General features: G+C 43.0%; 1 protein-coding gene across 6 annotated transcripts in view; it reads left to right on the top strand.

Moving 5' to 3' along the window:
* Positions 1–3287: 3287 nt before the first annotated feature.
* The window catches only part of DLG5 (discs large MAGUK scaffold protein 5), a 103225-nt gene continuing 88569 nt past the window's right edge, over positions 3288–17943 (top strand). For all 6 annotated transcript variants that reach the window (XM_054163242.1, XM_054163239.1, XM_054163241.1 and 3 more), the window contains exon 1: positions 3288–3949. In XM_054163242.1, coding sequence (XP_054019217.1) covers positions 3649–3949 — 301 coding nt within the window. In that variant the 5' untranslated portion in view covers positions 3288–3648. The remainder of the gene's footprint in view (positions 3950–17943) is intronic.

The following is a 17943-nucleotide window of genomic DNA, read 5'->3' as shown; positions in this document are numbered from 1 at the left end:
AACAATATTATTAAAGGACTACTAAGATTAAAATGATCAATCAAACAAACTAGGTAATACTTGAATAATTTGTGCAAACTTTGTCTGGTCTTCCTGTACATTTGCCTTAGGAAAGCTCTCAATGACGTGATTACTTGTCCCACCTTCTGTTCCAGGCACGGGAGAGGACTGCCTTTGTGCCCGCTGAGAGTGCTGTCTACTTCAACTGTGCACTAGGTGACATGAGGCAGGTTTCACCTCTCACTGGTAGATTTTCACTGTATTCTGATTCAACCTTGTTTTTCTGAGCTCAAGACAACAATTAATGTATACTGGTGTTAACTAGTATTTCTGGAATGTACAATCACTTTGCCTACTCAACTATGCCCAACACATTGGAAAAAAAATAGGCAGATTTTCCAATAAATTTAAACAGTCTAGAAAGAAATCAGTTTGCAGGAATTTACATTAGTCAGGGCCAACAAAGCTAATCTAAGAAACCATAGATGCAAAATTAGAAGAGATGAATCTGCAAGAGTGCAAGTAACAATGGACCAAATGTGAAGACTTGTCTCAAAATCATGCTGTAAGTATTGTTTTAAATAATGTCTTTTAAGGTTGAGAAAAATCCCTAAACCCCTTTATTCTGTATCTGCCTCCAGTAATAGCAGTAAGAATTGTGACTGTTTTAGAATGCATACCGTGGTTATGCACATAACCCAAGAACGCTTTCACATTGAGAGACATTATCATGACTGTCATCACCTGTTCAACTAAGTAATGTGACTGGAAACTCACTTCAGCACCCGAATTCTCCACATTGGTGAGCCAAACTAAAATTTTAGAGAACAATTGCTTCCCCCTGGACCTCATTGAGTTCTGGTCTCCAGAGACTAAATAAAGCATATAGGCATTTGGGCAGAAGGCTTTCAGAAATTTCAGGTGCTGCTAGATGTAATGAGGGTAACACAAATACTGGTAATGCTCTTACTGTGCTGTACTTTAGAGCTATGCAGCAGTCCTCCACAACTTGAAATAATAAAGAACAGTTTTGTTTTTCATTCTCTGTGTGGCTCAGCACTCTGATATGAGTTCTTTGCTGGAGATTGCAGTAACACAGGATGGCATAGTTTGGGCAGGGAATAACTCAGGTATTTTGAGTCCCATTCCAAAATCTAGGGGGAATCGTGCCTTGGCAAGTGTTTGTGCCATCCTGTTTAATATCCTCATTGATGATCTGGATGAGGGGATTGAGTCAGTTGATGATGTTGATCGGTTAGAGGGCAGAAGGGCTCTGCAGAGGGACCTTGACAGGCTGGACAGATGGGCGAGTCCAACATGATGACGTTTAACAAGTCCAAGTGCTGGGTGCTGCACTTTGGCCACAACAACCCCATGCAGTGCTACAGGCTGGGGTCAGAGTGACTGGCGAGCAGCCAGGCAGAAAGGGACCTGGGGGTACTGGTTGACAGACAGCTCAACATAAGCCAGCAGTGTGCCCAGGTGGCTAACAAGGCCAATGGCATCCTGGCCTGTATTAGGAAATGGTGTGGCCAGCAGCAGCAGGGAAGTCATTGTACCCCTGTACTCAGCACTGGTTAGACCACACCTTGAGTACTGTGTCCAGTTCTGGGCCCCTCAATTTAAGAAGGACATTGACCTCTTGAATGTGTCCAGAGAAGGGCAACAAGGCTGGTGAGAGGCCTCGAGCACAAGCCCTATGAGGAGAGGCTGAGGGAGCTGGGGTTGTTTAGCCTAGAGAAAAGGAGGCTCAGGGGAGACCTTATTGCTGTCTACAACTACCTGAAGGGTGGCTGTAGCCAGGAGGGGGTTGGTCTCTTCTCCCAGGCAACCAGCACCAGAACAAGAGGACACGGTCTCAAGCTGCACCAGGGGAGGTTTAGGCTGGAAGTGAGGAGAAAGTTCTTCACAGAGAGAGTTGTTAGCCGTTGGAATGTGCTGCCCAGGGAGGTGGTGGAGTCACCGTTCCTGGAGGTGTTCAGGAGGGGACTGGACGTGGCACTTGGTGCTATGGTTTAGTAGTCATGAGGTCTTGGGTGATAGGTTGGACTTGATGATCTCCAAAGTCTTTTCCAGCCTTATTGATTCTATGATTACAGGCACCGTTATTTGTGCAGGGTATCAGTAGCAAACCTACAAGTCTTTCATATAAAATGTGAATTTAAGATTATAATTTCTTGTGCTCATCCCACAGCCTGTTCCCCTAGCTGTTTGCCATTTAAGGCACCACCAGCGTTGGCAGATTATTTGCCTTCAGAGTGAAAAGCTGTTCTCTTTTCTTTGCGAAATAATTACACCCTTTTGCTGCTGTGGGGTATAACGGTACTCTATTGGTAAGTTACCTGTTGTCTGGCTATTCACAAAATGCTGATGAAAATACATTTGAGGGGATAGATGAATCAACAGGTATTATTACTGGCTAGCTTTCTTGTTTGTAAACTTTACTTTTTGTAAATTTTAATGGACAAAGCTCCATACGGTCTGTTATTATTTTGATGTTTTACCTTTTCCAGCTTCAGATGCAATAAATGTCTCTGGCTGAAGCCCCCGCCCTGGTCCAGCAGCTGTACAGCCGCCACAAGCGACAGGCTCCCGCCCGCCAGGAGAGGGCAGTGGCAGCCCCGCGCCGACGCGGCGGCTCTGGGCCCGGAGTGGTCGGCCGTCCTGGTCCGCGTCGTGCCAGCCTGGCCCCGAAGCCTTTGTGTGACCGCCGAGACACCCGGGACTAGTCCCTCCGGCCCCGGAAAAGTCTCACTTCCCCGGAAGGAGGAGTGAGGAAATCTCCCGCAGGTCGCACTGCACCTCGAGGGGGATGGGATAACTCGAGAAAGCGACGGGGATGCGAGGCCTTCGACACTCGCCCCACCCGCGTGCCGGCGCTGGAGGACCGGCGAGGACCTCCTGACTGACGGCCAGGAGGCGGGCGGCGGACTGGACAGAAGGGGGAGAGGCTGCGGCGTGTCGGCGCGGGAGACGAGACGCGGGGCGGGCGGGCAGGCAATGCGCTGCCGCAGCTCTGTCTCGGCGCAGGCGGCAGCCTTGTGCAACCAATATGGCTGCGCGCGCCCGCGAATGAAAGGAGGCGCTTGGAGCTGAAGCCGTCTCCCCCCACCCCTTTCCTCGCCCCGCGGCCGTGTGGCCTGTAGCGAGCGGAGAAGTTGTCTGGGTTGCCCTTCAGGGGGGTGGGGTGGGGGTGCCCAGGAGGCGACGGCGGCCCTTTCCGCAGCTCCTGCTGCCGGCGGCAGCACTGGGGAGGAGAAGTTGTTCCGCCGCTCGGGGTTGGGGAGGGAAGCAGAAAGGAGGCGAGAGGGTCGGCGGCTGGAGGAAGAAGAGGAGTAGCAGCTACTAGACGGCTGTTCGCCCCCCATCTGAAGTGGAGCGCGGCGGCGGCTCCCGGCCCGCAGGAGGAGGAAGAAGCAAAGCTGCCCTGGGCCCAGGTCCTGGCTGAGCTCCGCGCTTCTACCGTGGGACGAAGTTTCGCCGGGGGCCGCTGCGGGGGCGCCGGCTGCCGGAGGAGGGCGGCCGGTAGCGCTCCGCCTCGGCCCGCGCCTCCCCGGAGGTGGCGGTGGAGGAGCGGCGGGGCCGGGGGGCGGCGGTGGTGCGCGGCCGCGGCAGGCGAAGTTTGGCTGGCGGCGGCCTGTCGCGGCCATGGAGCCGAAGCACAAGGAGCTGCTCGCCCAGTGTCGCCAGAGCCTGGCGCAGGCCATGACCGAAGTAGATAAGGTGGTGGAGCTGCTGGAGGCCGCCGGCGCTCTCGGCCCCCGCGACCTGCGCGACCTGGAGGCGGCCGGCGGCGGGAAGGCCGAGCTGCTCATCGCCTTGCTGCTGGCCAAAGACCGGGACCACTTCCAGGATCTGCGAGTGGCTTTGGAGAAGACGCAGCCTCACCTGCTCTCCATCCTCTACCTGAATGGCGTGGCGGGGGCGCCGGTGGCGGCCGAGACTGCCGGTGAGTGGGGCCGGGGGGCATGGGCTAAGTGTGAGGTTGGAAGAGGACAGCGGCTGCCCCTGCCCATCCCCGCTGAGGCAGGGGGCCTCCTCTCCTGATGTTTGGAAAGTAGTGGGACAGTTGTAAATGGGGGTCCTCCTTTTCCGCGGGGTGGGGAACTTTAATGTGTTTGTGCTTGAGCTCTCGATTCTTGTTTTGTGCTCCCGGCCGTTTCCTTTTCTGGCGAGCGCACTGGTACTGCTGGTTCCCGAGAGGTGTTGGGGGTGTTGTACTGTGCCCTTCGGAGAAGCCTTGTTAGCCTGGTTCCTGCTGCTGTCCCACCCCCCTGATGCGTGGGGCTAAGGAAGTCTAACCCGAAGGAGTTTTCCTCTCCTGAGCTCCTCTGGGGCCACCGGTGGTGTTAAACAGTCGCTTCTTGACACGGCAGAACTGTGAAACTCCCCCCTGCAGCCAGTCTGCTGGAATAGGCTGGCTGGCAGGAGTCCAGCAGATGTGCGTTTGAATAAATACTGTAACTCTTTTTCCCCGGACAAACATATGTTTTAGTCTGTGGTGTTGTAACTATTGGTGGTTAGAACAGGAATACAGTTGATTTATCTGCAGATCCAAACAAGAAGTTGAGTGTAAACCTTCTTAACGAAGTTGGGCTTTTCACCCACGGGTCTATTTATTCCCCTCCAAACCAAGCCACAGTTTACGTTTATGTGGACAATGCCAGCCTTTATAATAATAATAAAAAATTAGTGATGATACACAAGGCCTTATAAGTACAGCTGTGTTACTGGATAAGAAATACTTTGAGTATATGGTAATTTTAAGTGATGTGTAGGTATTTTCCTCCAGTGTATGGCCAAGTTGACAGAGAAATGTGAGGTCTTTGTTTTGTTCATAATTCCAGATTTGGGAATTTCAGGTTGACTACCTGTTTATGTAAGGAGCTGTATTGGGAGGACTTCTTGGCTCTTACAAACTGCGCTATTTCCTTAAGAAAATAAAACCCTTTGAGGGCTGCTTCTGTTTGGAAAACTGTTTGCACGTGCAGTTGTGTACTCTGCCCTGATTTAAATGATGCTATGAGTTTGACAAACACAAAAAAGAGTGAGGGTCTTATGTTTTGCTTTTAAATCAGTGTAGTACAGTGTATGGCCTTTTGTAATGAATACATGGCAGGACCTCACAGGATGGGAAAAAATGGACTGAACAATAGACCTCAACATTTGTAACATTATGTGGTCTGACATTAATGGAAGATGAGGGCACTCACTGCCTTTCAGAATGGGATGCATGATGTTTTTGTATGATTAGATTAATACTCAGTCTTATCTTGTTGAGAAGATGCAGTAATGGTACTGGTATACTAACATTTCCCAGCCTTAAAAACAAAGATGTAAAACGTGAATGGCAGGAAAAAAAATAAGTAGATGTTGGCTTTATTAATTCTCTTTTCTTGTTCTTAAAATACGAGTTGGAGTTGCAAAATGTCTCACAACACTGAGCTCTCAGGGGAAAAGTAGTTTGATTGCTGAAATGAACTATATCCTCCTTGACCAAACATGTCCATAAGGTTGATTTGAGTTTAACATCTGTGTGGGGAAAGACATTTCCTTGACATGATGGGTTTTAAAATGTTATTGCTTTCATTTATCAGTAGTAATAGAGCTAACTTTGAGATTTATGGGTTTGTTTCCCTTGCAGTAAACATGTTTACAAAGTAGTACACAGGAGATTGCTAACAGTGAGTTTAAGAATAAACCATCATGCACTTAGGAAGGTGAGCTTTGAAACAGTGTTATATATATATATTCCAACTTTTACCCCCTTGATGAAATCTCATGCTAACAAGTCTTCAGGCTGCTTATGTGGCCACTGAATGCCTCTGAAAAATCCTGTATGTGACTTTGTCCTGAGTGTTGTGCAAAGAGTTAATGTTCGAGGGTAACTGGGGTGGAAAGGTTCTTGTTTGAACATGTGTTCAGGTGTAATTGAGTTTTACTCTAGTGTCTCCATGTAGGAACTCTGAACACTTGTCTTCTCTTGCCATTTTGGAATTCTGCTCCTTTTCACGGGTGATGTTGAAGGCTGATGAGTCAAGTTCCTTTTTGTGTAGTAGCAAACTGTAAACAGGTAGCAAGGACAGCTCTTGGTTTCTGTATTTCTAAGTTCCTAAGTGAAACAGTTATCAGCATGTATTACTTAAAATGCTTGTACTCTTAAAAGGCAAAAAATTACACATCTTAAACATATCTTTAATTGAACATATCCAGATGAATTTTTTACAATTACCACTAGTATATGAAAAAAAAAATACAATTTACAGAGGTATACTTAATTTGAGTATTGTTTGGAAGAAGAGGCTGGTATGAAGTACATTCCCTTCTTAGAGGAGGAATTATTTGTAACCAGTAACTTCTTGTAGTACTGTTTGCTCATTTCTTTTTCTGGTGTGTTGCTGTTGTGAAGGAAATGGGAAGGTAATCAGCAACATAAGTTTGTTCAAAGTTGCAGAAGTTCAGTATGCGGTCTGCTCACTACACCAACTTGAGTGATTCTCCTTCTGTTTTAATATATAATGTGTACCATTACTTTCTGTTTTATTATGTTTTCTTCCTTCTCATTTTAAGTATCACCTCCTATTGTACTCTAAAGGTGATATGTAAACTCAGATGGAAGCTCAGGCTGTTATTTATACCAGCAGTTCTTGTGCCTGGCTGAACAGTGTAGAGCTGACACTGTATTTGTCTACACAACATAGAGGGAAGTAAGCAGCAGGTCTGACTGCTAAAGGGAAAGAACTGGAGTCCCTAGTAACTGCCAAAACACTTCCAGTCTAGGTAACTCTACCATTACAAGGAGCTTGCTTTATAGAAATCTTTGTAGAATTTCCCCTGTTCAATTGCCTCTTGAATATATTTGTCCTCTATAGAATTTTGCAATTGTTTGTTTTAAACCTAAACTTATGTAGTGGTTTGTGGGTCACAGTTTCTCCAATAAAATGTATATTCTTAAGCTTATTTTGTTTCTAATTTGAGAATTGTGTCTAACAGTGTCAGTAAACAGAGTGAAAAATCTAACAGGAAACTACTTGCTGTCAAAGCAGAAGCTAAATAAAGTGTAATTTGCTCTATTTCACTCAGTCATGGTTAGAGACACTAGTTCTTTGAGTACTATGTTATGTTTTTGTGTAAATGTTTCTGTGAGAAATTGGCTTTGACTGTGTGAAAGTGACTGGCCAATTAAAAATCTCCCAGTACTTTGCACAGGGACTGATTCTTTAAGTAGTGTGCAAAGTGCTTTTATTTCTTTATTTTGGGGTGAACTGATGGATTATTATGAAATACTTTGTTTGGCAAATGACCTCCATCATGCATGTGTGAAATACTGTATAGTGATAGAATAGCATCTCTCTTCTAATGTGGAAATAAATTACTTCTGAACATTCAGTTATCTCTTGGGTATCTTTCTAAACAGATAATTCTTACAGTTGATACAATTTGAATTTTGTGACATAAAGTTTGCCCAAGACAAGAATACAGTGGAGGATACTTTATATGGACAAGCACTATTAGAGATGTAGTTTATCTTTTAGTTTAAGGGCTAAACCAGAAATCTAATGAGACTGTGTAGGCTTTAGACTGCTTCAGATAGTGCAGAGCTTTTTATTTACATTTTGATGGTATTTAAAAAGTGGGGAAAAAGGCAAGTTTGGTTGGCAAGCTTGGAATTTGTTTCAAAGATGAACTTGCGGGGCTGTAGTGGTGCTCCTAGTGCTTTATCCTCGATCTTTGCTTTGGATCCAGAACTACTCAGCTTCCAGTTGTATACAAGCAGTTGGTCTCCTACTTCTTTTTTTTGTTTTGTTTTACCCATACAGCTGCCATCAGTATGTATGTCTGTAAGTTTAATGTAATGGGGGTTTTTTAATGTAAAGATGTAGCACCATTTTGGATCTTAAAAGCAGAGCACATTAGGTTTCAGAGGTGTTTTATTTAACAGTTTTAAGACTTCAGAATTTAAATTTGTAAATAGACTTTGTTGGTTTTTTGTAGTAAGATGTTTAAGGGGAAAGAAAGATGATGGTTGTAGTTTTCCTTTTATTTAGTCAGACTTATTTTTCTGACTTTGGTTAGAGTTGTTAATTTCTAGTCCAAAAACTAAATGTGGGCATTTATAGGAGTAGGAGAAAGTTAGAATACTCAAGTTTCATAGCTTTTTAGAAGGATTATATCAGCTTCCTCTTTGTACTTTATAAAAAGGGACCATGTTGTTTCAGACTATCTCATCTGGTCATAAAGTCATCTCTTAAATATTGCAGAGTCTTTCAATGTATTAAAAAAACCAAACTACAACAACAAAACAAAACTCAAACAAAAATGTCAGGCTGTAATATGCTGTGAATTTAGGAGACAGAGATCTGGGAACCACTTCTTTTGCTGACAGCACTGATGTAATCCACAAGAAACACAGAAGTTTCAGGGTTGTCTCTGAGGAGCTGGGAGCGTCACTCGCTGTGGGTTCTGCGTTGCATCCTCTCGTCCCTGTCGCCTAGAAAATGCTGATCAGTCCCCTCAAAACATTGTCTTGTACCCAGTGAGAGGACCTCATAAGCAGGAGTGAGAACTTGAGCTAGCAAAGAGCTGAGAGACTATGGAGGAAGGATGTGAGATGTGGAGGTGGGATGTGGTGTTCTGTAGGAGGAAGTGAGAAGAAACGGGAGCTTGGGAGGCTGTGTAGTGAGGTAAGGGAAGATCACAGTAGAAGCACTCAGAGATGAGTAATAATGCTGGAAGTGTGCATTCCCTGGGAAAGGAGAGAAGAAGAAATGAGTAGAATTTGTAAAAGCATAATTTACTGACTCAAGGACTGAAAGGATAATTTTGCAATTAAGTACCATTTACAATTCTTTCTGTTGCTGAAAATTCAAGAGTGGGAGAAGTAGAGCAGTGTGTCTGGGTTTTTCCAGACCTGTTATTAGTTCCCAGGGTAGCTTCACAAGTCTTGTTACAGGATTTTTTAAATTGTGCAGATGAAAAAATCAGGCAGCGTTCAGAAGTCACATTAGGAGAAGTACAGATCTTAGGCAGTGCTGAGCAGTAATTAAACTTGAGAAAATACCCAGTGCTAATTTTGCAGTGCCCATGTCTTCTGATGATCTCATAGTTGTGTTAACTCCTGGAATTGCCAGGCTAAAAAAATGCAGGACACTTCAGGCAAGTGTCTAGAAGGGTATTCCCAATGAAATGGTGTCCTGGTTTGAGGCCAGTCAGATCTTCTCTTGCCCTTGAAAGGGGCAAAAGGATGACACTCGCACAATGGATTGCAGAGGTGATGGAAAGTTTAAATGGGCAAAGCAATTGGTGTTTTACAGAAAGCTACAAGCACAGTGACTGAGGGTATACCCACTCACCCTCCCCCCCCCCCCCCACCTCCCCAGGGCTTGCTCTTCCCCCCCATGCTGCTAGGCTGGTCTCAAGACTGGCCAGGTCTGAGACTGCCCTTCCCCCTTCTCCTGGTATTAGGCCTAGCCAGGCCTAAGAGGCCTTGAGATAACTCCCCCACCATTATCTGATAGGGAGCATCTCTCACAAGAGCAGAGAGGGAAGAAAGAGGAAGTGAATGACTTTGCAGATAGTGTATTTCATACCCATAATGTTCTGTGCTCTATAAATCCATTTCCTGTGTCCACCTACTGGACTGGACCCTCGGGACTCTGGAGGTATAGCTTGTGTGGCAGGAATGGGAGGCACCCAGCCTAAACTGCCACAAATGGGTAATAATAAGTGAAAGAAAGCAGGCTCAGTCCTGAAGAAGGAAATGATGGTAGTTCTCAATTGCATTGTTGCTATGCTGAGGGAGGGGATGGAAAAAAAACTGGCCACAGCAAAGTCATAGGGACATTGTTTTCATCAGAGTAAAATGAATAGTAATAATTTTTTTGGTGTGAGTGCATAAAGCTATCAAGTTGCTTTGGACACACGCAGGACTTTGTTATCTTACAAAATTATAGAAAATGAGAGACATTAATTTTGGAAAGGTTCTACTAGCTTGTTACTTCTATGAGTACTCTGAAATAGAAGCATAAGTTTCAGATATGATCGTTAAGAGAAGCCAACAACTTTCTGTAATTCGCTCTTTGTTAATCTGTCAAATCCAAAGATTGCCTGCCTTCAAGGTTTCAAATCTTTAGCTTGATTTAGCTACCATTCTCAGTCCCGCTGGGAGCCGGCAGCTCTTTGAGTGAGGCTGAGGTGCCAGGCGTGGGTGTTGCTACGAGCAACTGCGGGCAGTTTGAACGAGCCTAGGGAGTGCCACGACTGGGGCAGGCAGACCAGGTGTGGCTGGCAGTTTGAGTGGTGGTAGTGGTGAGATGAGGCGATCTAGGCAAGCAGTCAGACTTGATGATCTCAGAGGTCTTGTCCAACCTCAACAGTTGCAAAGCTTCCAAACCACAGAATCATACAACTGGCCTATAACTAGAAAAAGCAAGCAGGAATGTAAAGCCACCAAGTGTTTCAGCTGGGCAGTAGGGAGGTTGGGTGCCATGGGTTAGTTGTTTAGGTGGTGTTGGATTGGTTGATGGGTTGGACGCGATGATCTTGAAGGTCTCTTCCAACCTGGTTTTTTCTATGTATTCTATGAAGGGGAGCAATCTAAAGGTTGGGTTTTGGCTGATATTTTACATAGTTGACAATTTATTGTTTGATGGATAAATGAAGATACTCTCTTCCTCCCCATCCTAAACCCTCCAAGCCAGTGTTCTTTAAACTTCCTACTTAGCTTTCCTATAATCCAGTTGGGAGCATTTACTCTTAGAATTATTAATGCTGTGTAACAGCTTTCTTGCCCCCTGTCTTTACTTTGCCTTTTTATTTTACCTGCATATAATTGCTGATTCATGAATATGCTTATTGTTCATGTACTTAACCTTCCAGCATGTGAGTAATCCCCCTTTGTATGCATCAGGTTAGGCATGTGCAATTGTTGGCAGGATCCACGCCTTGCATGCTAAGCTATTTGTATTAGACAGTGTCCTTAGTAAAGTATTGCCTGTATGTTTGAGCCTCAGAGACTGAGGCTAATGGTTGTTTGCTTCTTAGTAGTGCTCAAAATGGAGTTTGGGCAAATGTACTGTAGGAAGAGGTACCATCCTAGAGGACTGATGTAAAATGTAATTGAAATTCTGTACTTAGTTGGTGTAGATGACCAGTGTCCTGCTGATGTTAGTACACCACAATCCTTGCTTTTCAAGTATATTCTTTCTTTGAGACAGACAAGCCAGCAAGCATGTATGGTTTTCAAGAAAAGCATCAGAATTTTTGAATTGGGGAAATAAAGCTGGTGTAGTACATATCCTCATCAAAATCACAAAATACAGTTTCTCAACTTCCACATAGATGTTCACATATTATTTTACTGAGCATAAAACTGTAAGCATCTCCTTGTTTTGTTGCTGTTTCTTATCTGTTCTGTATAACTTTTTCCTGTTTCATACTTTCATAGAAAAATAACTGTAGGTAAAGAGATTTGGGTAACCATGTGAATTTGCTCGTTTGGAGCACTAATATAATTTCAGGTTGTCTTCCACATTTTGTGGAAAAAGGAATTGACTGAGTTGTTGGGAGCTGTTCACCTAGAAGTCGAGAAGAGATTGACAGATGTGGTTTTAGTGACTTCTTTCTTTCCAGAAAGCTTCTTGTGGTGCAGTTTTAAGGTTCTTTTAAACACTTCATACATGATCTTGTGAACATTCACAATGATTTTTAAGGAGATCTATTCTACATTTAGGTTGTGATGATACTCTGTTTTTCAGATGGTGTGTATATATGTTTAATGGTAGTGAAATCAAGTTACCAAAAGCTGCTCTTTGAGGCTATATGCATCACCAAAATAAAAATATTCAGGTACTGACTTCTTAATATTTAAAATAATCATGAGTGTCCAGTCTGGTTTTTCTTTTCTGAGTGCTTTTCTGAGAAGACAGATGTTATTTGAGAGCTCGCCTAGCCTTTAATTGAAGATAGGATGTGTTGTACTTCTAACAGCTTTGCTCTTTCAGTTTGTTAAAGGCCATTTGACGTAAATAGGTGTAGTTAAAAATAATACAAAATTTAATTCTTAAACAGCAACAAAACCTGCCCAAAAAACACAACCCCCCCTGAAACACAAAACAAAAACCCTGAACAAATCTTAAACAACAGTAAGCTTTCCTTTGTTGTCAGCTGCTCCATCATGTATTTCTTGTGTTGGTCTTGTCTGGGAATAAGCTATGTAGGTAGAACCTGAATTTTAGGAATGATAAAATCACAAAAAGCAGTACTAAAGCCCCTAAGAATCACAACAGAGATCTCCTCAAGAGGGAATTAACTTACAATATTTTCACTTTACACTGCTGGTGATTTTTTATTCCCCCCCCCCTTTAACAGAAAGATTAACTCTTACTCAGCCATTTTTCTGCTTTCTGTGGTAATGATCCTTGGGCTGCTCATGCTGTTTGTTTGCTTCCTCTCTATTTAGATACACTGCAACAGTTTTCCTTTAATTTTTTTTTTTCCTGGAGAAATTTAAGTTTCTAAGGCTTATAATTGCCATTGGGGCATGTAAGGAAAGGATAATGTCATGCTTTGTGTAACATGCATGGACTGCTACTTCAGGTTAAGGGTCTGATTAGTCTGCTGGGCTGAAGACTCCCCCCCCCCCTTTCCTCCCTCGTCATTGTGTAACACCAGGCTAAGGTATTGACTGCAAACATGAATTCTGAGGTAGTTACATTTCTAATTCACTGGCCTTGAAAATGTGTAGGCCAGCACATTAAGATATATTACACCAGTTCATAATTGAAATATATTAATCTCTTACTTGATTGTGAACCTTTCTTGGTTTTGTGCTATCTTCGTAGTAGTCGGGATTATTTTGTGGGCTGCACTGCTACAAGTGGCAGAGCAGTGTTTTGACTGAGCAGGAGGATTCCTTGTTAATACTGGGAAGCAGTTTTGTATGCTGAGGTCAAAGGTACTTTCTGCCTCAAGTTTTTAGGAGTTGGTAGGATATCAACAGTATTGTTATTAATATGAAAACCAGTAAATACGCAAAGGAAATGTTCATCCGGCAAGGCTGTTGGCAGTCGTGTTCTGTACAAGGTAGTTTGGCTGAAACCCACAAATAATGAGTCCTGGACTGCAAGAAAACACAATGTGTAAATAGTAATCAATTTTTCCATCTCTAGGTGAGTTGATCTTCAGTGATATGCTGTGCTTGTGGGACTTGCATAAAACTTCATTTGCCAGGGAGTATCCAATTGTTCTCTGGAATGTCAATTCTCAATTTAATTTTAGAGTCACCTATAGCAAATTCACTAGGCACTGCAAAAAGTGAGGTTGTTGGTATAGTTTTGGTACTGAACTTTTACTCTTTTGGGGCTCGACTTCTTCCTTTACAGGGATGACCAGAAGGTAAAGGCAAACTGGTGATACTGGAAGGATTGCAGCATGGCTATTACTTGGCTACAACAATGAGCAGTTTACTGCACATACTGTGCTCTACAGTGCCTTCTCTTGTAAGAAGTTTCAGGATGGTACACTCAGCATCTCTGGAAAGTTCTCATTTTCTTCAGCAACTTTGCATTGCAACAATACACTGTTGAGTTTAATTGTTTTGCTCTAAATCTGTTTAGCTTTCTCATGGGCACATGAGCCAGACTGTACCTGAGACCTGTTGTAGGTGATGTGGGGAATCCACATAAAATGTCCTGTGACTTCATGTCATCAAATGCATTTATATATGTACATATATGCATGGAAATTTTTAATACATGCTTTTATAATGAGAAACACTTTTTTTTGGTAAAGTGGCTGGGACTTTCAAAGACCAGTTCTATCAAAATAACTTGGCTTATTCCTACAATGCATTGAAGAGAAGAATAACGAAAAAGAAAATAAAGCAAACCAACCACAAACAAAAACCCAATGAAAAAGAAAACTCAAACACAACAGAAAACCAGCAACCCCAAGTTAAGGTTTTGCTGAAGTGTGATTGCATATGTTCTCATTATTGCCTAAGACACAAACCCACAGTAATCGCTAATACTGTTTCATAGCACATTGTGATGAAATAATAACTTGTGAATGATAATATATGTGTCGTGATCAGAGCTTTACAATTTTTAAGAATAATTCCCCAGCCTCATGGCAGTGAGAGGAGGAGACTTTGAATCATTGGGGCTTTAGGATTTCTCACCTTGCAGATTAGATCATGAGACCTTTGCCTTTGATTTAACTAGTGTCAGTTGTCGGGTAGTATCTGCATCTTATGTAGAATTCTTAGTATTAAAAATGCTCTCTTTGAGATGTAAGAAAATAACTACAAGCATGCATAATTTTCTCAATTTCTGAGAACTTTGTTAGGTTATGGAGGGCAGTCTCGTTTGGCTGGAGCATGAGTCTCTGTTCTTGATTTTTTTTCTGCTGTACTTGTTTTTTTTTCAGTTTGCATGCAGTACATTCTGAAGGCTTCTTAGTTTTACCAACTGAGTGCTTGATGTCCTTTCATGGTGGTGTGGTCTTAGGGGGCACATTATGTGTATGCACTATTAAAGCACACGAATTTGTGTATGTTTTAAAGGGTAATGAAATGGAATAGGGGAGCAGATGTTGGTCAGTTAGAGGGTAGAAGGGCTCTGCAGAGGGACCTCGACCAGATGGGTGGAGTCCAGCGGGATGGCATTCAACAAGTCCAAGTGCCGGGTGCTGCACTTTGCCCATGGCAACCCCATGCAGAGCTACAGGCTGGGGTCAGAGTGGCTGGAGAGCTCCCAAACAGAGAGGGACCTGGGGGTGCTGATTGACAGCCACATAAACATGAGCCAGCAGTGTGCCCAGGTGGCCAAGAAGGCCAGTGGCATCCTGGCCTGCATTAGGAATAGTGTGGCCAGCAGGAGCAGGGAGGTCGTTGTGCCCCTGTACTCTGCATTGGTTATGCCACACCTTGAGTACTGTGTCCAGCTCTGGGTCCCTCAGTTTAAGAAGGGCATCGAGACACTTGAATGTGTCCAGAGAAGGGCAACAAGGCTGCTGAGAGGCCTTGAGCACATGAGGAGCCTATGAGGAGAGGCTGAGGGACCTAGGATTGTTTAGCCTGGAGAAGAGGAGGCTCAGGGGAGACCTCATTGCTCGCTACAACTACCTGAAAGGTGGTTGTAGCCAGGAAGGGGTTTGTCTCTTCTCTCTAGCAACCAGCACCAGAACAAGGGGACACAGTCTCAAGCTGCGCCAGGGGAAGTTTGGGCTCGAGATGAGGAGAAAGCTCTTCACAGAGAGAGTCATTCGTCATTGGAATGGGCTGCCCAGGGAGGTGGAGTCACCATCCCTGGAGGTGTTCAAGAGGGGATTGGACGTGGCACTTGGTGCCCTGGTTTAGTCATGGGGGGTCTGTGGTGACAGGTTGGACTCGATGATCTTTGAGGTCTCTTCCAACCTTGTGATACTGTAATATACTGGTTTAAGTGAATACTTTAATCTGTTACAGAATTTGAATTTAAATACAATTTTAGTGTTGTTCTGCCTACCCCTCTCAGCAGTGTGATTGCAAATAGAACATATAATTATGGTAATACCCTGTGTGGCACAGTAAACTAAAGAACGTAGGAGCCACTTCTGCGATGCTGTCTGTAGAAGACAAATATATAAGAAACTGTTTAATAAGACAAATAACTGCATTCCCTTAAGAGAGTTCCTTACTTTAAGGACAGCTTTTTCAGTGAGACTGGAAAAAGATTAAAGATCAGTTTAACTTCAAAAAAATTAAGAGAACTTCTGATTTGAAGAAATTACATAAAATTGCAGATGTCTGATGTTTACATTATGAACCTGTTCTGGTTAACAGAGTTATTCTGAGCAGCAAATAAAGGTAATAAATAGGTGGGGCATGTTGGGAAGTTGTAATCAATTATCTATGTTTGGCTGTTAGATTGCAGAGTACACCAGTGTAAACATGTATATCCACAGCCTTCTGAATATAAAATTTGGGTATGTAAAAGTAATGCTTACTCGTATCACAGGTCTCACTGAGCTGAAATTTGTTTCTTGTTTTCTTTTTAAAACTTACTTCAAAGTACATGCTCTGTAGATTGATTATTTATTTATTTATTTATTTTTAAAAAATCTTAATTATATGTCAGCCTGGAGAAATTTTACAGAATTCTTTCTTAAAAGGAATTACCCAAAGACTAGTGTTCATTAAGCATAATTTAATTTCATTATCATAAGTTAAATTACCAAATGTATAGTTTTCTCTACAACTTCTTCAGATCAAGAGTCAGGTTTAAACAAAGGAACTTGAAGAACTCAAATGTCTCATTCTGTTGTTTCTATCAGATACAGTGTGTATCTGCATTTTTGGCTGGAGGTGGCATCATAGGGAAAAGCTGTTACTCTGAGACTTCTAGATGGCCCTGTTCATTAAGAGTGAACCTGCTAATGCTTAAGCTAAGAATGCTCATTTCATGCTAGTATAAAAAACAATTTCAGCTTGAAGTAGTGCTCATAAAAGTGACTTTTTAGAGAGAAGCTTCCTTTGCTGGCCACCTTGTGTATAATTTCATTTTAACCCTTGTGTGCCTAAGATGAGCCGTGGTCTCTTTCTCAGTGGGGGAGGGAAAGCAGAGCCTTTTCTTTCAAACCACCACAACCATAAAGCTAAAAATCTGCTTCTGAAATTTTTACCAGATTTGACTTCCATTTTGTGATTACTTTTCCAATTACTGTGTAAAATTCATACAAAAAACCCTTTGCAGTGCATGGGAGATGTGGTTCATTTCCTCAGCTTGGGTGGAATAGCCATGGTAAAATTATTAGTGCAAATAATTTTTGCTGCTTCTTTCAGATATGCAAATAGTTCACATATGATGATGGAATATGAACTGACTATATTTTATCACAGAATGTTAGGAGCTGGAAGGGACCTCAAAAGAACACCTAGTTCCAGCTGCCCTGCCATGCAGGGTCACATAGGAACGCATCCAGGTGGGTCTTCAATCTTCAGAGAGGGAGATTCCATAACTCACCTGGGCAGCCTGTATGAAGACAAAAATTTGGGGGGGGGGGGGCTGTGCTCAAGTGCTACCTGTACATCTGAAATGGAAACATTAACTTAAAAAATGTACAATCTAGTATTTTTTGCAGACACTAAGCAGGAAGCTTGTTCATGGAAAATACCACACGTTGATATGCCTTACTGCTGGATATTCATTTTCACTGCTGATGCTCTAAGTTAGTGTTGCTATACTGTTTTTAGAAATGGGATTGCAAAATCTATCCTTTGAGTGTAAAGATGTCATCTTACTTTCATGTGAAAAGCTGATTCTCAGATGTATCAGGGTATTTCTGTCACTTTTCTCAAAATTGGCAGAAATTGCTTATTTCCATGAATGAACGGATTATAGCACATTGAAGGCTTTCATAGAGGGTTTCTGTCATTCAGAACAAACTAATATGGGATATCAACACTATTCACATATTCACAGATTACATTGGGTTGGAAGGGACCCTCAAAGGTCACCTTGTCCAATGCCCCTTCAGTGAGCAGGGTCACCTCCAATTAGATGAGGCTGCCCAGGGCCACTGAAACTAATCTGGGAATGCAGTGTCCTCTCCAGCCTTGTGTTAGTGCAGAAATAGGAGTGCAATTGTCATTGGTTTCAAAATTAGTGCCTTAAAATACATGATGTAAACTAAAGCTAATATTACAGCACTGTGACTGTATTACAGTAGCCGTGTCTTCCTGGTATATTTTGACAAAAATAGCAAATCACCCAGTACAAAGAAGAAATACAGAAAAGCCTGCAACCTGTCCCAGTGGCTTACTGCTGATGGACTTTGTAATTACATCTGTCTGAACTCCATCTGTATGCTACTCAGCTGGAGGTTGGATTTAAGATTAATTGTATGATGGAGGATCCAGGCTTACAGCTGTAGCTTAATTGGAATTCACAATCTACTTTACAT

The sequence above is a fragment of the Dryobates pubescens genome, chromosome 8 (assembly GCF_014839835.1).
Source record: "Dryobates pubescens isolate bDryPub1 chromosome 8, bDryPub1.pri, whole genome shotgun sequence".
Taxonomy (NCBI): Eukaryota; Metazoa; Chordata; class Aves; order Piciformes; family Picidae; genus Dryobates; species Dryobates pubescens.
Note: the sequence above shows the minus strand (reverse complement) of the source record. Positions and strands in the feature narration are given on the sequence as shown.